Raw genomic sequence first — 15422 nt, 5'->3', positions numbered from 1 at the left:
AAGGCAAAGACCTAGATGCAAAAGAAGCAGAAACTGCTGAAGAGCAATTAACTTCTCATGCCTCCAGAAATTGTGGCAACTACTCCCTGAAAAGGTATACAAACATGAAAAGAAGGCTATGATCACACAGAACCATCAGAAATACAGATGCAGACCTCATTTTTTCACCATCCAGTTTGCAATGTCTTTAGATGAAAGTTTGTCTTGATGAAAAAAACTTGAAAGGAGAGAGCTTATTAAAGTAAATGTGAATCAGGCCCATCATGCCAATGCAACTGTGAAACAAGGGCCTATGGTTCTACCCAAAAGGAAGGGCAGAAAGCCAAAAGTGCCATCAAGGGACAAGAAGTTATCTACCCTATAAACAAGGCAGACAGCAATTCCAAAATATTTCTGTAGAGCTTATTGCCATTGACAAATGCATCTGCACTTGAGTGCGAAGTGCTGAGCTAGTACAAAGCAGTGTAGCTTTGCTGCTTGTAAATGAGCCGTATCGTCTTACACAGCTGACTGTCTGGATGTCCTAACAATTACACTTATTACGGAATGTAAATGTTCTAGCTATAAGTTGCAGCAACTTTCCCCTTAGCTTCTGATCCTCTTTCCTTTATGTTTGTTTGAGCCCATCCTCTAAATTAAACATTAACAGGTATTAAATTAACTCATATATAGAGTTCAGAGAGAAAAGAGGCTTATGCACACCAGGAAAAGGATGCATAAACTAGCATAAATATCTGCAATTGTCAGTGAATTTGGTAGGAAGCAATAGATGTTCTTATGGGCTGCTGACCTGTTAAAAGTGCTTCTTCCTGTTACAAGAAATCCTCAGAAGGAGTCAAATTGTATTTTATCGCCGTGTTGAATTCTCACAACGTATTCCTTAGGTTGCGTGCAGAAGTGCTTCATTTTAGATACTGTCTCTTTAGATCTATCTCTTTCAATTACCAATGCAGACTACAAAGCATTTTAGCAATGCCATATGTCAACTTAGCTTGCTAAGATATCCTAATTGGCTCTTTTTTAACTTCAGCGATGGCAGGAAAAGGAAGATGTGCTTAGCAGTCGTAAGTGTTTATGCCTTAGCACTACTAAAGTGTCTAGTCAGTTCTTACATTGAATGCAAATGTAGAGGGTTTGATATTGACATATAATACCTGTTTTTAATATGCTGGGGAGAACCAAGACACTTGAAACTTCCATTGACCATAATAGCAAGCCGTGTGCAGAGAGCTTCACATTCTTCCATACTACAAAATGAAGTGAAAAAAGAAAATTAAAAAATAATAGTGAAAACAGAGAACATTATTTATATCTAACTTTAGTTAAAGTGGAAGGGATCTGGACAGCTGCAAAAACAACTACACAAAACCTTTGACTTTAAAGGGCAACAATCAAAGCTGTAACCCTAGTCAGTACATACCAAAAGTTACTACCACATGACAGCTAGAAGAGATCCCTAATCCACCATTTATGTTTTTAGTCCATAACTAATTAGACAGTTCTGGCAACAACACAAAGGCATCAGTACCGTACACAAATGCCCGATAAGCAGTCTCAGAAATGCCATGAGTGCGAGAACCATGAAAGCTGTTATTCCCTGTGATACCTGTCTGTGGTTATTCTAAGCTAAAGGATAGAAGAAGTAAGCTTCCACAGATTGCCTTTTGTGCAGTACATACCCTTGAAAAGGAGTTACCCTTAGTCTGATTACAGGGTAGAAGAAGATCCAAAACACTACTATCCAAACAGAATTTAGGACATGGAAATGCAGTTGAATAGATAAACAGGATCCTCCTCTAGATGTGACTGCTTCGGATGATAATACCTTTGACTTGTAAATCTAAGGGCAGATGGTCTGCCACTCTACATATTATACAGAATTGTGTGAGCAGTTCTTCCAAAGCAGCACATCAGGGCATCGGCTGGGTGATACTCATCATTCCAAAGAGGAGTGAAAGATTGTTGACATACTTGAAATTCATCATGTGTCCTACCCAACCCTTCTGAGACTGCTAGGCAAGAGATGTCTTGTGTGCCTCAGCCATGGTCCAGTCCAAATCAAAGTGCTTTGACTGAACAAGCACTGGCAATTAAGTAATCCCCAGAAACAATTCCCTTAAAATAGCACAGGGCTGTGGTGAGAACTACCAAACTGCTATATTTGAGAGACATGGGGAGAGGGCTTGCTAACACATCTTCTGACAAATCAGGAAATTCACTGATTAATTCCTAATGCTCCCCTTGGCATAACACTCCCTATCTGTGGTAAAATGGCATAAAAATAGGGCTGTAGGGACTGTTGATATAACCTCACTCCTCCCCCATTGAAACAAGAGTTTTGTCTCTGAAATTTTAGTAAAAAATTCTCTCTGAAAAGTAAATAGTCCTCGAAAACTAATTTTTACACAGGAAACCATGTCTATACCTTACAGATATGTTTTCTGATATGCATGAAGGTTCACTTCATAAGAAAAATTTCTGTACTTATACAAGTAAATAATCTCAAGTAAATCTCCAATGGCCTTCAGCAAATAGTATTAGTATAGAATAATTTCTCTTTCTTCCACCCTGGGACAACAGTGTGTACACTGTCATTGTACTTCTATGCTCCTCAAGTCATTCATTTGTAGAGCTATATGTGTAGTTAGTAACAATTTGATAGATTTTGCTTGTTTACTTACAGCATATTAGTAATGAGACCACAAGTCTCTTCAGTTTAGCTGGTGTTTGCAAGTACAGATTCCTAATCTGGACTGAAAAATCAAAGCACACTCTTTCTTGAAAATCACTCAAGTGAAGTCACAACGCATAATTCATATTCCCTAAATGAGTGAGCTGGTAAGCACTTGGGCATCAAATACAACTATGTGATTTTCAAAATTCACCTTCCATAAATAATATACTACAATCTTTTTGGAGCACTTTTCCATCAATAATGTACTGGGACAACAGACACATTTTAAGAACATCTGAAAAAATTTGAAAATATAAAATATTGAGGCACGTTTTCCTGCATTCCTTTATTAATTCATCTATGCTTCAAATCTCATTTGAACAAAATGTTACATTGCTGTTTTGATTTGTAAGCTCTGTCCTGTTTGCAAATGTTTTCATGATCTCTCCCTCATTTAAAGACATTTTATGTATAGTTATACATACTATATATATTCCCAAAGGGAACATCAATTTATTGCATTTTACTACAGATGTTACAAAACAGTATTGATGTTTCCTCTGTTAAACCAGACCATATCAGAGAACTGACAAGATATTTAATGTAGATGGACTCGTCTAAGAGGATGGGGTCACTCCTGCCATTTCCAGAGTGCATAGGGAGAGTAGCGCAAGAGAGGAGCTGACGCGTCCCTCTTTAGGATACCATGGCATACTCTTTTCATACAGTGATGCAAAACAGAAACTTAATAAAATCATAAGGTTTTTCACTCCCACCTCCCTTTGTAAGGAATTTTAAGGTGGGCAGCTGCAAAAAATTAACCTAATGTTCCAAGCAAGAAAAGACACCACAGCACTGAATAGAAAGAGCATAGAAAAGGAAGAATTAATTGCATCATTTTTCTGTGCCTGCAGCCCCTTAACCCACATTCTCTTCCTTAAAAATCAAATATAGAAAACATTTGGGATTTACACAGGCTCAGCTTTCACAAGCAGGAAGGAATTGCCATAAAATTCCAAGACATAGTCTGTATTTCACACAAGGGTGAGCATATCTTCAGAATATGAAGAATATCCTCAGTTGACAGTGGGTGAGGAGACAGAACAAGAATATGCTGGCAGCTGAGGTAAGGGTTTTACCTGTGCGATGTCAGCACAGCTGCACAGCCATCCTGAACTTCCTTCAGGATGGTTTTCCAAAGGTGGCGTTTAGAGCAGGGATCCATCCCAGAGCTGGGCTCATCCTGTGGGAAAAATGAAAATGACAACACAGCAGCATGGGAAAAACATACAGTGGGTCCTGCACAGCATGAAGAACTAAGAGAACTCATAATAAAATCATATATTTTTCTCTTCAAATGTTACATTTTCAGAAGGTTTCCTAACTGACACCCTGATCAATGGTTTGCTTTAACATATACAGTTTAATTTCTGCATTTATGGAAGGCACTTTTAAGTAAAGAAGTAGATATATAAATGATGTTTATATATATTATATATTAAAGATACATTTATAAATTATTTATAAATATATATATGTTTAGTAATCTATATACATGTACTCTTTTTGACAGGAGGCACTTGCAGGTATTTTTTTCTCACTTTCTTGGAGGGTTTGGTGACTGTTTCTCTGCTACATGCACATCTCCTATGATTGCAAACAAGTGGAGAAATCCTGTAGCTCCTAGCTGGCTGCACTGTCCATCCCATATCCAGGTGTTGCTAGTATGTTTGGATTTGGCACTCCCCACCAGTTATTCCCACAGTCCCTTTGAGAGGAATTCTCACCCATGGTGGAGAGAATTCATAGGATTAAGGAACATTAACTCAGTGTAAAACCCATTTCCCTCTCGGATGGCTTTCATGGAGAAAGTGATGCTAGAAAAACTATATTTCCCCTTCCTATCTAATCCTTCTTTCCTCACTAAATCAAATTTTTACCTCATTCACCCATAGCAGCAAAAGGGATGATATCTATTTGTCAAATCTAGTCTCTGTCACTACAAAACTGGGGAGAAATAAATTCTTACGGTTGATCTTTAACCTATGGAATTCCATGAGGGGTGTCAGCACCTATTAGGGTGGTATGGCCTTGGCCAATGTATTTGTCGGAAGGATTTCAAGCTGAAACCTGGAAACAAAGTTTTCAAGGAACAAAGCAAACAAAACATCCAGTTTGATGCTGATTTTGGTGCTTGGCTACCAGCGTCAGAGGTGAAAAAATTCGGTTTAGTCTCCCATTGTCTGTGGGTTGCTAACAAAGAAAATGTAAAAAGCAATAAACATAAAGCAACCCACACTTTTACTCAAATTAATAGCCATGATCCTGGAAGCAATCTAGAAGCAGAATCAGTAGTTTATAGTGGTGTTTATAGTGCTTTCAGATAAAATAAAAAAAAAAAAATCTTTTTAAAATACTGAATACCTCCTTAAAAATCTACTAGCTTTCTAAAGCCATCCCAATGTTTTAAAGTATTTGACATGTTTAGATATTTTTCTTTCCTCTTGTTGTTCTATATGCAATTATCTGTGCCCTGCAGCAAGAAGGAGGCTGAAATGTATACTTGCAGTAGTATACTGTCATAAAGACACACAAAAACAGTTGGAGCATTTTCTAAGATCAGGAAAAGCACTGATTTAAGATTATCTCCTCCTTTTACTAACTGAACCAAGGTCAGTTTAAGCATAAAATGTAAATAAAATCATTCAGCTTAGAAGTGAGGCAATGATAGTCAGTTAGTAGCAGCAAAATATGTCTGATCTTCTGAAACACGAACTCCAAGAGATCAGTTTTGTCTGGTTCGACTTAGCCTATGATCTGTTACTGGAAGCACTGCTTTCTCTCTCAACTCTGAGGAGTAGCTTTTCTTGCCCTGACTGTTTTGAAAGGTTTATTCCACTGTTGAATGGGTTCAGCTCTTCTCAGCCAAGGCTTAAGAAAGGGATGTTCAATATTCTCTAGTGAAACAATAGGCAATGATAAGAAGGAGTATGTGGTAGCATAATGATGCAGTTCTCTGCAGATCTATTGTAGATTCCTGATCTTCAATACAAAAGGCATTATTTAAACTGGAGTGGCCAGTTTCAGGCCTAAATGAGCAGTACTATGCAAGCACCAAAACAACATGTGGTAAGTAATTCAAATTAATATAATTCAGGAGTATTAGTTTGATTGTGTGACTTCTGAATCCAACAAAAATTTAAGAACTAGCCAGATTTATGAAAGATGACCTAGCAAGAAATAGGAATATTCTGAAAAAGATGAGTTGATAATTTATTATACTAGCTCCAAATTACTACTTAAAATAAGAGTCTTCCTCCTTTAAGAGGCCAATAGATTTGCTCATATGTATTTTTCTCATGTTATGTACAAATAGAGAATACATAAACCATTATATATTTTACATTACATTACATTATTTTTTCTCCTTCTACCTGGGTAAATCTTAAAAAAATTGAATATGTGTCTGGGCCATGGGATGCTACAATTTATTTATGTTTAGGGCTTTTTTTTCCCTGCTCATCCAATTAAGCCAAGGGAAAAAAAAACCAAAACAATTTCACTTTCAATTTTTGTGAGCACTAGAGAATAAAATTAAAGGTATTCATAGAATAGAACAAAGAGTACAGTTGTACCTCCATGTATCAATTACTCCCTGACTGATCAGGAAACCACCTGATTTTCTTTAAAGCAACATGCAAGAGAACAAAATTCAATGTAACCCATTTATCATAGGCACAGTGTTACCTTTACTCACCAGTAAAAGTATTTGGGGTTTACCAACTAACGCCACAGCAGTAGAGAGCTTCCTCTTTGTGCCAGCACTGTATGTTCTCACCAGTTTGTCAGCATGGGCATTGAGGTGTAACCGGTTAACAAGGTCCTCTGCAACCTGTGGTTCAGAAATTTGAAGGCCAGCGAAGATGAGTCAGATCAGGTAGCATTTGTGCTTAGACTAAAACAATATTCTGTTCATAAATATAAAGCAAATGTACATGTTGTTTCCTTATTAATCCCCACTTGCTGCATATTATTATTTTGAATCTTAAACACATACAAAAAGCTTCTCTGGGACCCCTTAGTTCTCCAAAAAGGATAAGGATTTTCTCATACAGAAAATCTGGCTTTGTCATTTCTTGGAACATTCATTTGCATTCAGTTTGTGTCAATAGGTCAATGATCTAAAATTTCTCTCATTTCACTCATTCTCCAGTATTTATTTGATCAAACATCTTAAAGACTGAAAATTCAAGAGAAAAATTCTCCATTGGCCACAGAAAAAGATGAAAATGTCAGAAAAGCAAGGCACAGATGAAGGATTTACAGATTCTTAGACACAAAAGGTAACAGGGTTAAATTATCTTTCTAATAACTGAGAGGGGTAAGTTGACCCTAGCTGGTTTGGGTTTAATTATTTAAAGAATGTGTGATTTGAGCAAGCAGACGAGCACATCTGGAGACAACGTTCATGCCATCCCCTACAGCCTTTCTTCTTTGCCTGTCAGACACAGTTCTAACATACAAGGGTCCCTCAAATACTGGTGCTAGAGAATTTTAAATGTAGCAATAACCTTAGTCCATCTATATCAGCTATCACTGCTGGACCACCCAGGCAGACCTGCAAAAACATGAGGATGACAGCAGCAACTTTTCTACTCCTTAGTGCCAAATCCCTCCTGCAAAGAAAGCAGCAAGTGTTTAGTGGCATGTGTCTGGGGGGCTGTATCATCAAGAGGTGATCAACTTCGTAACAGAGCAGGTATGTCTTCAACCTGTATGTATGGATAGCTGGGAGATTCTTGTAAAACAAATAGTTGCATGGTGCTCTATTGCCCGAAATCAGCTGCCAGAGCACCCCAGTGGTTCATTCCCTTTGCACCCTCTGCACTGCCTTCAGCAGAAGGACTGCAAGGAAGCAAGGAAGTACTGCAAGGATTAGTCACGTCAGATGGACAGTCTCCAATTACTTCAGAAAATCCAATAGAAAAAAAAAATTCAATAAACAATATTGTGAATTAATATTCACTATTCACCGCAAACAAATTGCCATGAGCATAATAATATTTTTATTAGACAGTTTTATGCAAACTCCTTTGGAAATGATCAAGATATTTGTGACCATTTTAGCAAGATTTTTGAAGTGCTAGTTATAAAAATAAGACACTTCTGAGAGAAAGTTCTCTCTACACAGGAACAACACTGCAGTGGCAAGAATCTGCAGTATTCTAGTGATGATCCTCACACTGGTATTTATAGTCACTTGTGTTTGGTGTACCTGAATGTGGAACCCGACGGCAATGCATGTTCTCATATAAAAGCTACATTTCATAAATATTGCTCTGACTACATTAAATGAAGAAAATTTAAAAAAAAAGTCTTAACAACTGTTAAACAACCCACAGGTAATTTTATACTGAAAAGTTCAAGTCTTCTGCTATTTTAGAGTTAGTTCACAGTGACTTATTTCCAGTTACAGTCTATTTTTGTATATCAGTAGAAGTGCTGCAAATTCAGATATTCTGTAGCTTTATAAATGATCAGTCACCTAAACTATATTCTATGATATAACAGTTGAGCTTTGTTTTGTTTTGTGCAATTTTTTCACTTCCAAATACACATCTCCTTATACACCAAAACAACCCATAAAGTGATGTCCTCTAAAGCATATGGGAGACAGCTTATCCTTTCCACTAAACTGACTTTGCTATCACTGGGAATACATGAATGCTACTGACAGAAGGATTATCCTCCTACACATACACCAACAATCACACCAACAATCACAGAATTACACAGAAGAGCTTATAAAAAATTAGGATCAGAAAGTGAAAAGAATATGTCATTTCATGTTTACACCAAAATTAACATTTAGTTAACCTATTATTAGTAAACAATAAGCAAAAGAGGCCTATGTGTCACAGCTGAAATGTAGTAAAAACTACCCTTTAGATATGACCAGAACCACTATTTCTAAGACTGCTCTGAAACATTATCAAAACTCTAAGTCAAACAAAATGCCATTCTTTTAAAGCAACAATGAATGCCTCATGGGGAAGAATTTAGAAGGTCAAGGAATAGTGCCAGAGAGAGAAGAAAAAAACATTCAAGTTAGATGGCTCTTATTGTAGTCTGTAGCCCCCAAGGAGACTCAATCATGTGTCAGGCATGAACATAATGCTCCTTATAGGGAGCAACATTAAAAAGAACTGACTTTGCAAGATTTCCAATTCTACACATAGAATCCTCACCTCTCTGGTATGTACTCAAGCATTTAGTGCAGAAACACATGACTACACCATCTCCTGTTTAGTACAAGGAGAGAAAGACTAGCAAGTCTTCTGCTACAGGAATTTTTCAAGACAAGGTCTCCTTAAGGTAAAAAGAAAGGAGTGGGAATCATTTCATAGTACCCACGTTGCTGCTGCTTTAAATGTGTAGAGCTTACAAGATGAACCTTGCAGATTATCACAGTGCACACCACAATCTGGCTTGATATCTAGATATGCATTTTTGGTGCAAAACATATCAAATTAAAACAGATTTGGGGCTGAATCACAACAGCAACCTAAAGGCAGAAGGAATGGTCAGCTTCCTGATTCCTAATTTTTTCCCTGCTATTTCCCTCTTATTCCTGCTACCCTCTTCAAAGGAGCATTGTAAAGTATGCTTCAGCAAATATTAGAATATAGAGTTCATTCTTCTTTCAAGAGATGATCTCAAAACTTTTTCTCTTTTCTTTAATACATATCATAAGATTTTCAGTAATGTCTCAGCTTCATCAATATGATCTAAACAACAATGAAACACTGATTTGAATGAAATTAGAAATATTACATATTAGGTATATTGTAGAGGAGCCTGCGCATCTCCATTTTTCTGTATAATGAGTTGTTCGTATCATAGTATCTTGTAAAATAAATACAAAAATACCTCTTAAACTATTTTAAATGAAAGTCAGAATTGAACATGTGACCAATCTTCAGATACAGATACACACAATTATGCCAGAGATTTACAATTCTAATGGTTTCCTTCCTTTAGTGACTGTGAGATATATACACAAGCACTTTCTATCCCTCCTTGTCATATTCATCATGGTGTTCTATTTATGGTTTCAATTACTTTCAGCAGTGAAGAATGAGGAGATACATCAATTTATTTAGCAAGTTGGTAACATTGAGGCCAAATTAAAAGACACAGAGTTATATGCAAATATATGCATTGTGAGCGCATTTGAACCATAAAAATATTTCACATCTAGTCATGGCTGTAGTAATGTATTTAAAGTCTTTCCTCCCTTCCTCCCTCCACCCTCAATGAAGACTATAACAGACTTTATATCTATCAGCTAACTATTCCTATTTTACAATAGTCCTTAAAATTATTTACTTTTCTCTCATCAATTATAAAATCTTTAACAAAAGGTTTTTCCAAAATTAGTTTGGGTTAGTTCACCTAGCTTTGGTATAGTCAATCTATAACATCTAAACAAAACCCTCGAATACATTGTGGAGTTCCTAAAGACTACATTCATTTCAGAAGAAGCTGTAAGGTGACTCGACTTTTTGCACACATGCTAGTATCTGTGGGAGTAAAAGTTAAAGTAGGCATGGTGCCTTCTATCCAGTAGGGAACTAAGAGGCATGTCCATTCCACTGAAAAGCAGTAAGTGATGAAAATTATGTAACCACTAATGCTAATGGGAACGTGTGCATGTGGCGGCACGGCCCCGACCAGCCCTGGAACGCGTGTGTGTGGCGCAGCCCTGGCCGTCCCCGGGCGCGTGTGCGTGGCACGGCCCCGCCCTGGGCACTTGGGCCCAGCCCCGGGCGCGGAAAGGAGCAAGAGAGGGGGAGCTTCGCCGGCGCAGACTGTGCCCTCGTGGGACATGAGAGGGGGAGCCCCGGAGCACACAGAGGAGATGGACAACTCTAAACCCGGGCAGATGGATCTCGATTAGCCCTGTAAGGCCATTCATCTAAGAGAAGGTCACTCTAATTAAACCTACGTCCTGAGGACCTCACTGCCACCATCCAAGCTCACTCAGCCCCGGCAGATGAACTTTAGGATTAAAGGGTGGGTTCAGTTCCACACATACTGCGTCTCACCTAAAAAATCCATTGCGCAGGCTTGAAGGTCTTACTCACATTTGCAAAGCCCTGTAGCAACATCTTCTACAAATGCGGTCACACAAAGATCAAAAGACAAAGGCATATACACCTGCCTCCAAAGGTGTACCCAAATTAACTCTAGCATGCTGGAACATCAGAACCATGCTTGATTCAGGTGATAGTGGACATCCTGAGCGTCGTTCTGCCCTAATTGCCCATGAACTGTCACGTCTCAACATCAACATTGCTTCTCTCAGTGAAGTTTGCCTTCACGAGGAAGGCAGCCTCAGAGAACATGGTGCTGGTTACACACTCTTTTGGTCAGGTAAGCCCAGAACCAAAAAGCATCTCTCAGGAGTCAGCTTCATGATCAAAAACTATTGTTCCTAAACTCGAAACTCTACCAACAGGTCATTCCAACCACATTATCTCCCTACGCCTTCCACTCCACAACAAGCAACACATTGTCCTCTTTAGTATATATGCCCCAAGTCTCCAAGCTGACCCTGCTGAAAAAGATAAATTTTACACCGACCTGCACCACCTTACCCAGAAGGTTCCTGCAGATGATAAGATCATTATCCTTGGTGATTTCAACTCCAGAGTAGGTAAGAATTTTGAAGCCTGGAAAGGAATATTAGGCAAGCATGGTGTTGGAAGCTGCAACGATAATGGTCGACTTCTAGAATTCTGGGTGGAACAACAGCTCACCACCACTAATACTATCTTTCAGCAGAAAAATAGTCTGAAGACAACATGGATGCATCCCAGATCTAAGCATTGGCACCTCATCGATTATGTCTCAGTGCAACTGAGAGATGTCCGCGATGTCCACCACACCCAGTGCAGTGCATCACACCTGTGATGTCCAGTGCAGAATGCCAAACAGACCATCGGCTGGTGTGCTGCAAACTTAACCTCAATCTTAAATTCAAACCTAAAAGGGGCATTATCCCAAGGAGGAGACTCCAAGTTAACAATCTCCAATCAGTCACAGTGAGAAACAAATTCCAGGCCAATCTTCAAACCAGGCTCAATAACCATTCCACAGAATCAAGAGATACCTCTCCTGTAACACTTTGGCACCATATTAAAGCCAGCATCTTGCAGTCCTCTGAAGAAACCTTAGGGTTCTCCCTCAAGAACAAGGACTAGTTCCATGAAAATAATCAAGAGATCCAAGAATTGTTGAGGAAGAAGAGAACCGCCCACCAAGCACACCTTGCACTGCCATCCTGTCAAGTAAGAAAAACAGCCTTTCGCCTTACATGCAGCAAGCTCCAACAGAAACTCCGTGACATCCAGAACAAGTGGTGGATCAGTCTAGCTGAAAAAACACAGACATAGGTGATCACAGAGGATTCTATGAAGCCCTGAAAACAGCATACGGGCCACATACCAAACCCAAAGTCCTCTACTGAGTGCTGATGGTCAAACGCTTCTAACAGATAAAACCTCCATTCTGAATCAACAGTCTGAACACTTTCAGACTCTTTTCAGTACTAGCCGTGTAGTCCAAGACTCAGCAATTCAGTCCATCACACAACAACCAGTAAAGTATGAATTGGATACTGCCCCCACTTTAGGTGAAACCCTCAAGGCCATACAGCAGATGAAAATCAGCAAGGCAGCTGGGGTTGATGGAATTCCACCTGAAGTCTGGAAACATGGGGGCCTTGCACTCCATGCTAAATTTCATGAGTTTGTACTGCACTGTTGGGATCTAAGTGAACTACCATCAGACCTTCGTGATGCAGTCATCATCACCCTATATAAGAAGAAAGGAATTAAATCAGACTGTATAGCAGAAGGAATTCTACTTGAAAGCCAATGTGGTTTCAGAGCCACAGACATGGTGTTTGTTCTCAGACAGTTGCAAGAGAAGTGTAGGGAACAGAACAAAGGTCTCTATGTAACCTTTGTTGACCTCACCAAGCTTTTTGATACTGTGAGCAGAAAAGGTCTATGGCAGATTTTGGAACACTTAGGTTGTCTCCCCAAGTTCCACAAAATGATCATCTCACTCCATGAGGATCAACATGGCCAAGTCAGATATGGCAATGCACTTTCTGAGCCCTTTCTAATAACGGTGTGAAACAAGGCTGCGTTCTCGCACCAACCCTATTCACCATCTTTTTCATCATGATGCTCCAAAGGGCCACAGCAGACCTGGATGATCAGGACGGTATCTACATTTGATACCGTACTGATGGAAGCCTTTTCAACCTAAGGCGACTGAAGGCCCACACCAAGACCTTAAACCATCTTGTCCGGGAGCTGCTCTATGCTGATGATGCCGCCCTTGTCGCTCACACAGAAGCAGCTCTGCAGCGTTTAACATTCTGCTTCGCAGATGCTGCTGAACTCTTTGGGCTGGAAGTCAGCTTAAAGAAGGCAGAGGTTTTCTATCAACCGGCACCTCAGGAAGTCTTCCATCATCCCCACATCACCACTGGCCAATCAGAACTCAAATCAGTCCAGCAGTTTAATTGCCTCGGTAGCCTCATCTCCTTGGACAGTAAGATTGACAGAGAGATAGACAACAGGTTAGCAAAGGCATATAGTGCCTTTCAGAAAGCTTCATAAAAGAGTTTGGCAAAATAAACACTTGAAGAAAAGTACAAAGATCAGTGTTTACAGAGTCATAGTGCTGTCTACTCTCTTATATGGATTTGAATCATGGGTCATCTACCACCACCACCTGGGACTCCTAGAACGCTTCCATCAGCGCTGCCTCCAAACAATCCTAAACATCCACTGGTCAGATTATGTGACCAATACATCTGTTCTAGAACAAGCAACAGTCACAAGCATTGAGGCCATGTTGCTGAGAACACAGCTGTGCTGGGCAGGACACATCTCAAGGATGAAGGACCACCACCTCTCTAAGATCTTGCTTTATGGTGAACTTGCCACCGGCTGCCGCAAGAGAGGAGTCCCGAAGAGAAGATGCAAGAACTCCCTGAAACAACATCTCAGCTTTGGCCATATTGATCAACATAACTGGTCTACTCTGGCCTCCAATTGAGAGGTCTGGAGACAAACTATTTATAATGCTGCTGATGCTTTTGAGAAAGCATGCAGGATCACTCTCAAGGAGAAAAGACAACACAGAAAGACTCGTGCCTAGCAGAATATACGACCTAAGGAGTCTTTCTGCTGTGTCTTTTGCAACTGGACGTGCCTCTCTCGTATTGGCCTTTTTAGCCACCAGCACGCTTGTGGCTGGTGGCTAAACAAACGTGGGTAGAGCCGTCCTCAAATCTTCGTTCGTGAAGCCTAGCCATGGCTGGCTAATGCTAATGGCTTTCCACTCTCTTTGAAAATTACCTCTAATATTCAAGTAAAAAACTAAGTAGTACGGGAAGTTTTCAGTCTGTTTTATCCAGAAAAACTTGGAGTTAATGAAGACTCAATTTATTCAAAGACTAGAAACATTATAGCACATCTATCTTCACTCAGAAGGCTGTATCCATCGTTGTATTTGTTTTGCATCATTTCTGACACAATAAATACAATGCATAACTGCTTGCTATTTTTTTTAAGAAATCCTCATAAAGCAAACCTGACCCAATACTAAAAATGTGTACCATATTCTGTACAAATGATAATAAACATGGGTTGAACTCTAGAGTCATCTGAAAAATAACTATACATGTCCAAAGCAGTAATTCAAAGTGTCAGGAACTGAGTGTAGTTTGAACATCCTAAATAGAAATCATTCATCAATTCCACACCAAACAGTATTTATTTGATTTCAGACTAAGCTCAGAATTGCTTCTTACATTCATGGTCAAACTTCTGGAGGAAAATAATTCTTTATCCCAGAATCTCATAAAACTGTATGCACTAATTCTGCTTGGGTCCAAAAAAAAGCAAACGTGCAAAGAGTAAATGAATTCACAAGCTCCCATTTCCAGCACCAACATGTAATCAGTACAAAAATCTACCTGGAGACTTAATGTAAAGAGAAAGCATACTGACATTCTAAGAAGTTGCCTCAGAAGGCCTCTTGAAGCTTCTTTTAAGATTTGCAACACAAATTTTAATGCTAATGAGAGATGTCATTTAATGCTGTTCTAATAATTTTAATTTTTAACAAGCTATGTGATATCTTTTTGAACAATTTGAGATATAGAAAGTTAATATATTAAAGAAATAAAAATAAGAATTAAAAGTACTATGTTAAATCAGTAGCTGTCTAAACAGCCCAAAATCTTACTCTAACTTTTCCAAATTTTGCAGCAAAAAGAAACTTGCAGAGCAGATTTGTGAAGTATAGCAAAACTTCACATTACATGTGAAGCTTAATATTGATAGTAAATGACCCGTTTTTCTCCTCCTTTTCCATTGATTTAATTACTGTTTTGGAACATTAAGTGCACTCAACTTTACATCAGGCACTTAATTCCTGCTGCTGATAAATCTGTCTAGCAAAAGATTTGGTCCTTTTAGTGTTTCAATAGACAACTTCAACAGCAACACATCCTGTAAGTCACCTGCCTGCTCACCAATTTATTAAAAAACAAATTAAATTTATTTTTCTTTCCATATCAAACCAATGTACTCTCTGGAATATATATCTGTGCATATTAGCATGAACACTCACTGGTAAACACTGAGGCAAGCTTGGAGCA

General features: G+C 38.9%; 1 protein-coding gene across 1 annotated transcript in view; it reads right to left on the bottom strand.

Moving 5' to 3' along the window:
- Window positions 1-15422, bottom strand: part of ABCA13 (ATP binding cassette subfamily A member 13) — a 174887-nt gene that overhangs the window by 14607 nt on the left and 144858 nt on the right. The window contains exons 50-52 of the mRNA XM_017814892.1: window positions 6432-6571; window positions 3814-3917; window positions 1155-1247 (exon numbers count right to left, since the gene is read on the bottom strand). Of these exons, the coding sequence (XP_017670381.1) occupies window positions 1155-1247; window positions 3814-3917; window positions 6432-6571 (337 nt within the window). The remainder of the gene's footprint in view (window positions 1-1154; window positions 1248-3813; window positions 3918-6431; window positions 6572-15422) is intronic.

The sequence above is a fragment of the Lepidothrix coronata genome, unplaced genomic scaffold (assembly GCF_001604755.1).
Source record: "Lepidothrix coronata isolate B3197 unplaced genomic scaffold, Lepidothrix_coronata-1.0 Scaffold47, whole genome shotgun sequence".
Classification (NCBI taxonomy): Eukaryota; Metazoa; Chordata; class Aves; order Passeriformes; family Pipridae; genus Lepidothrix; species Lepidothrix coronata.
Note: the sequence above shows the minus strand (reverse complement) of the source record. Positions and strands in the feature narration are given on the sequence as shown.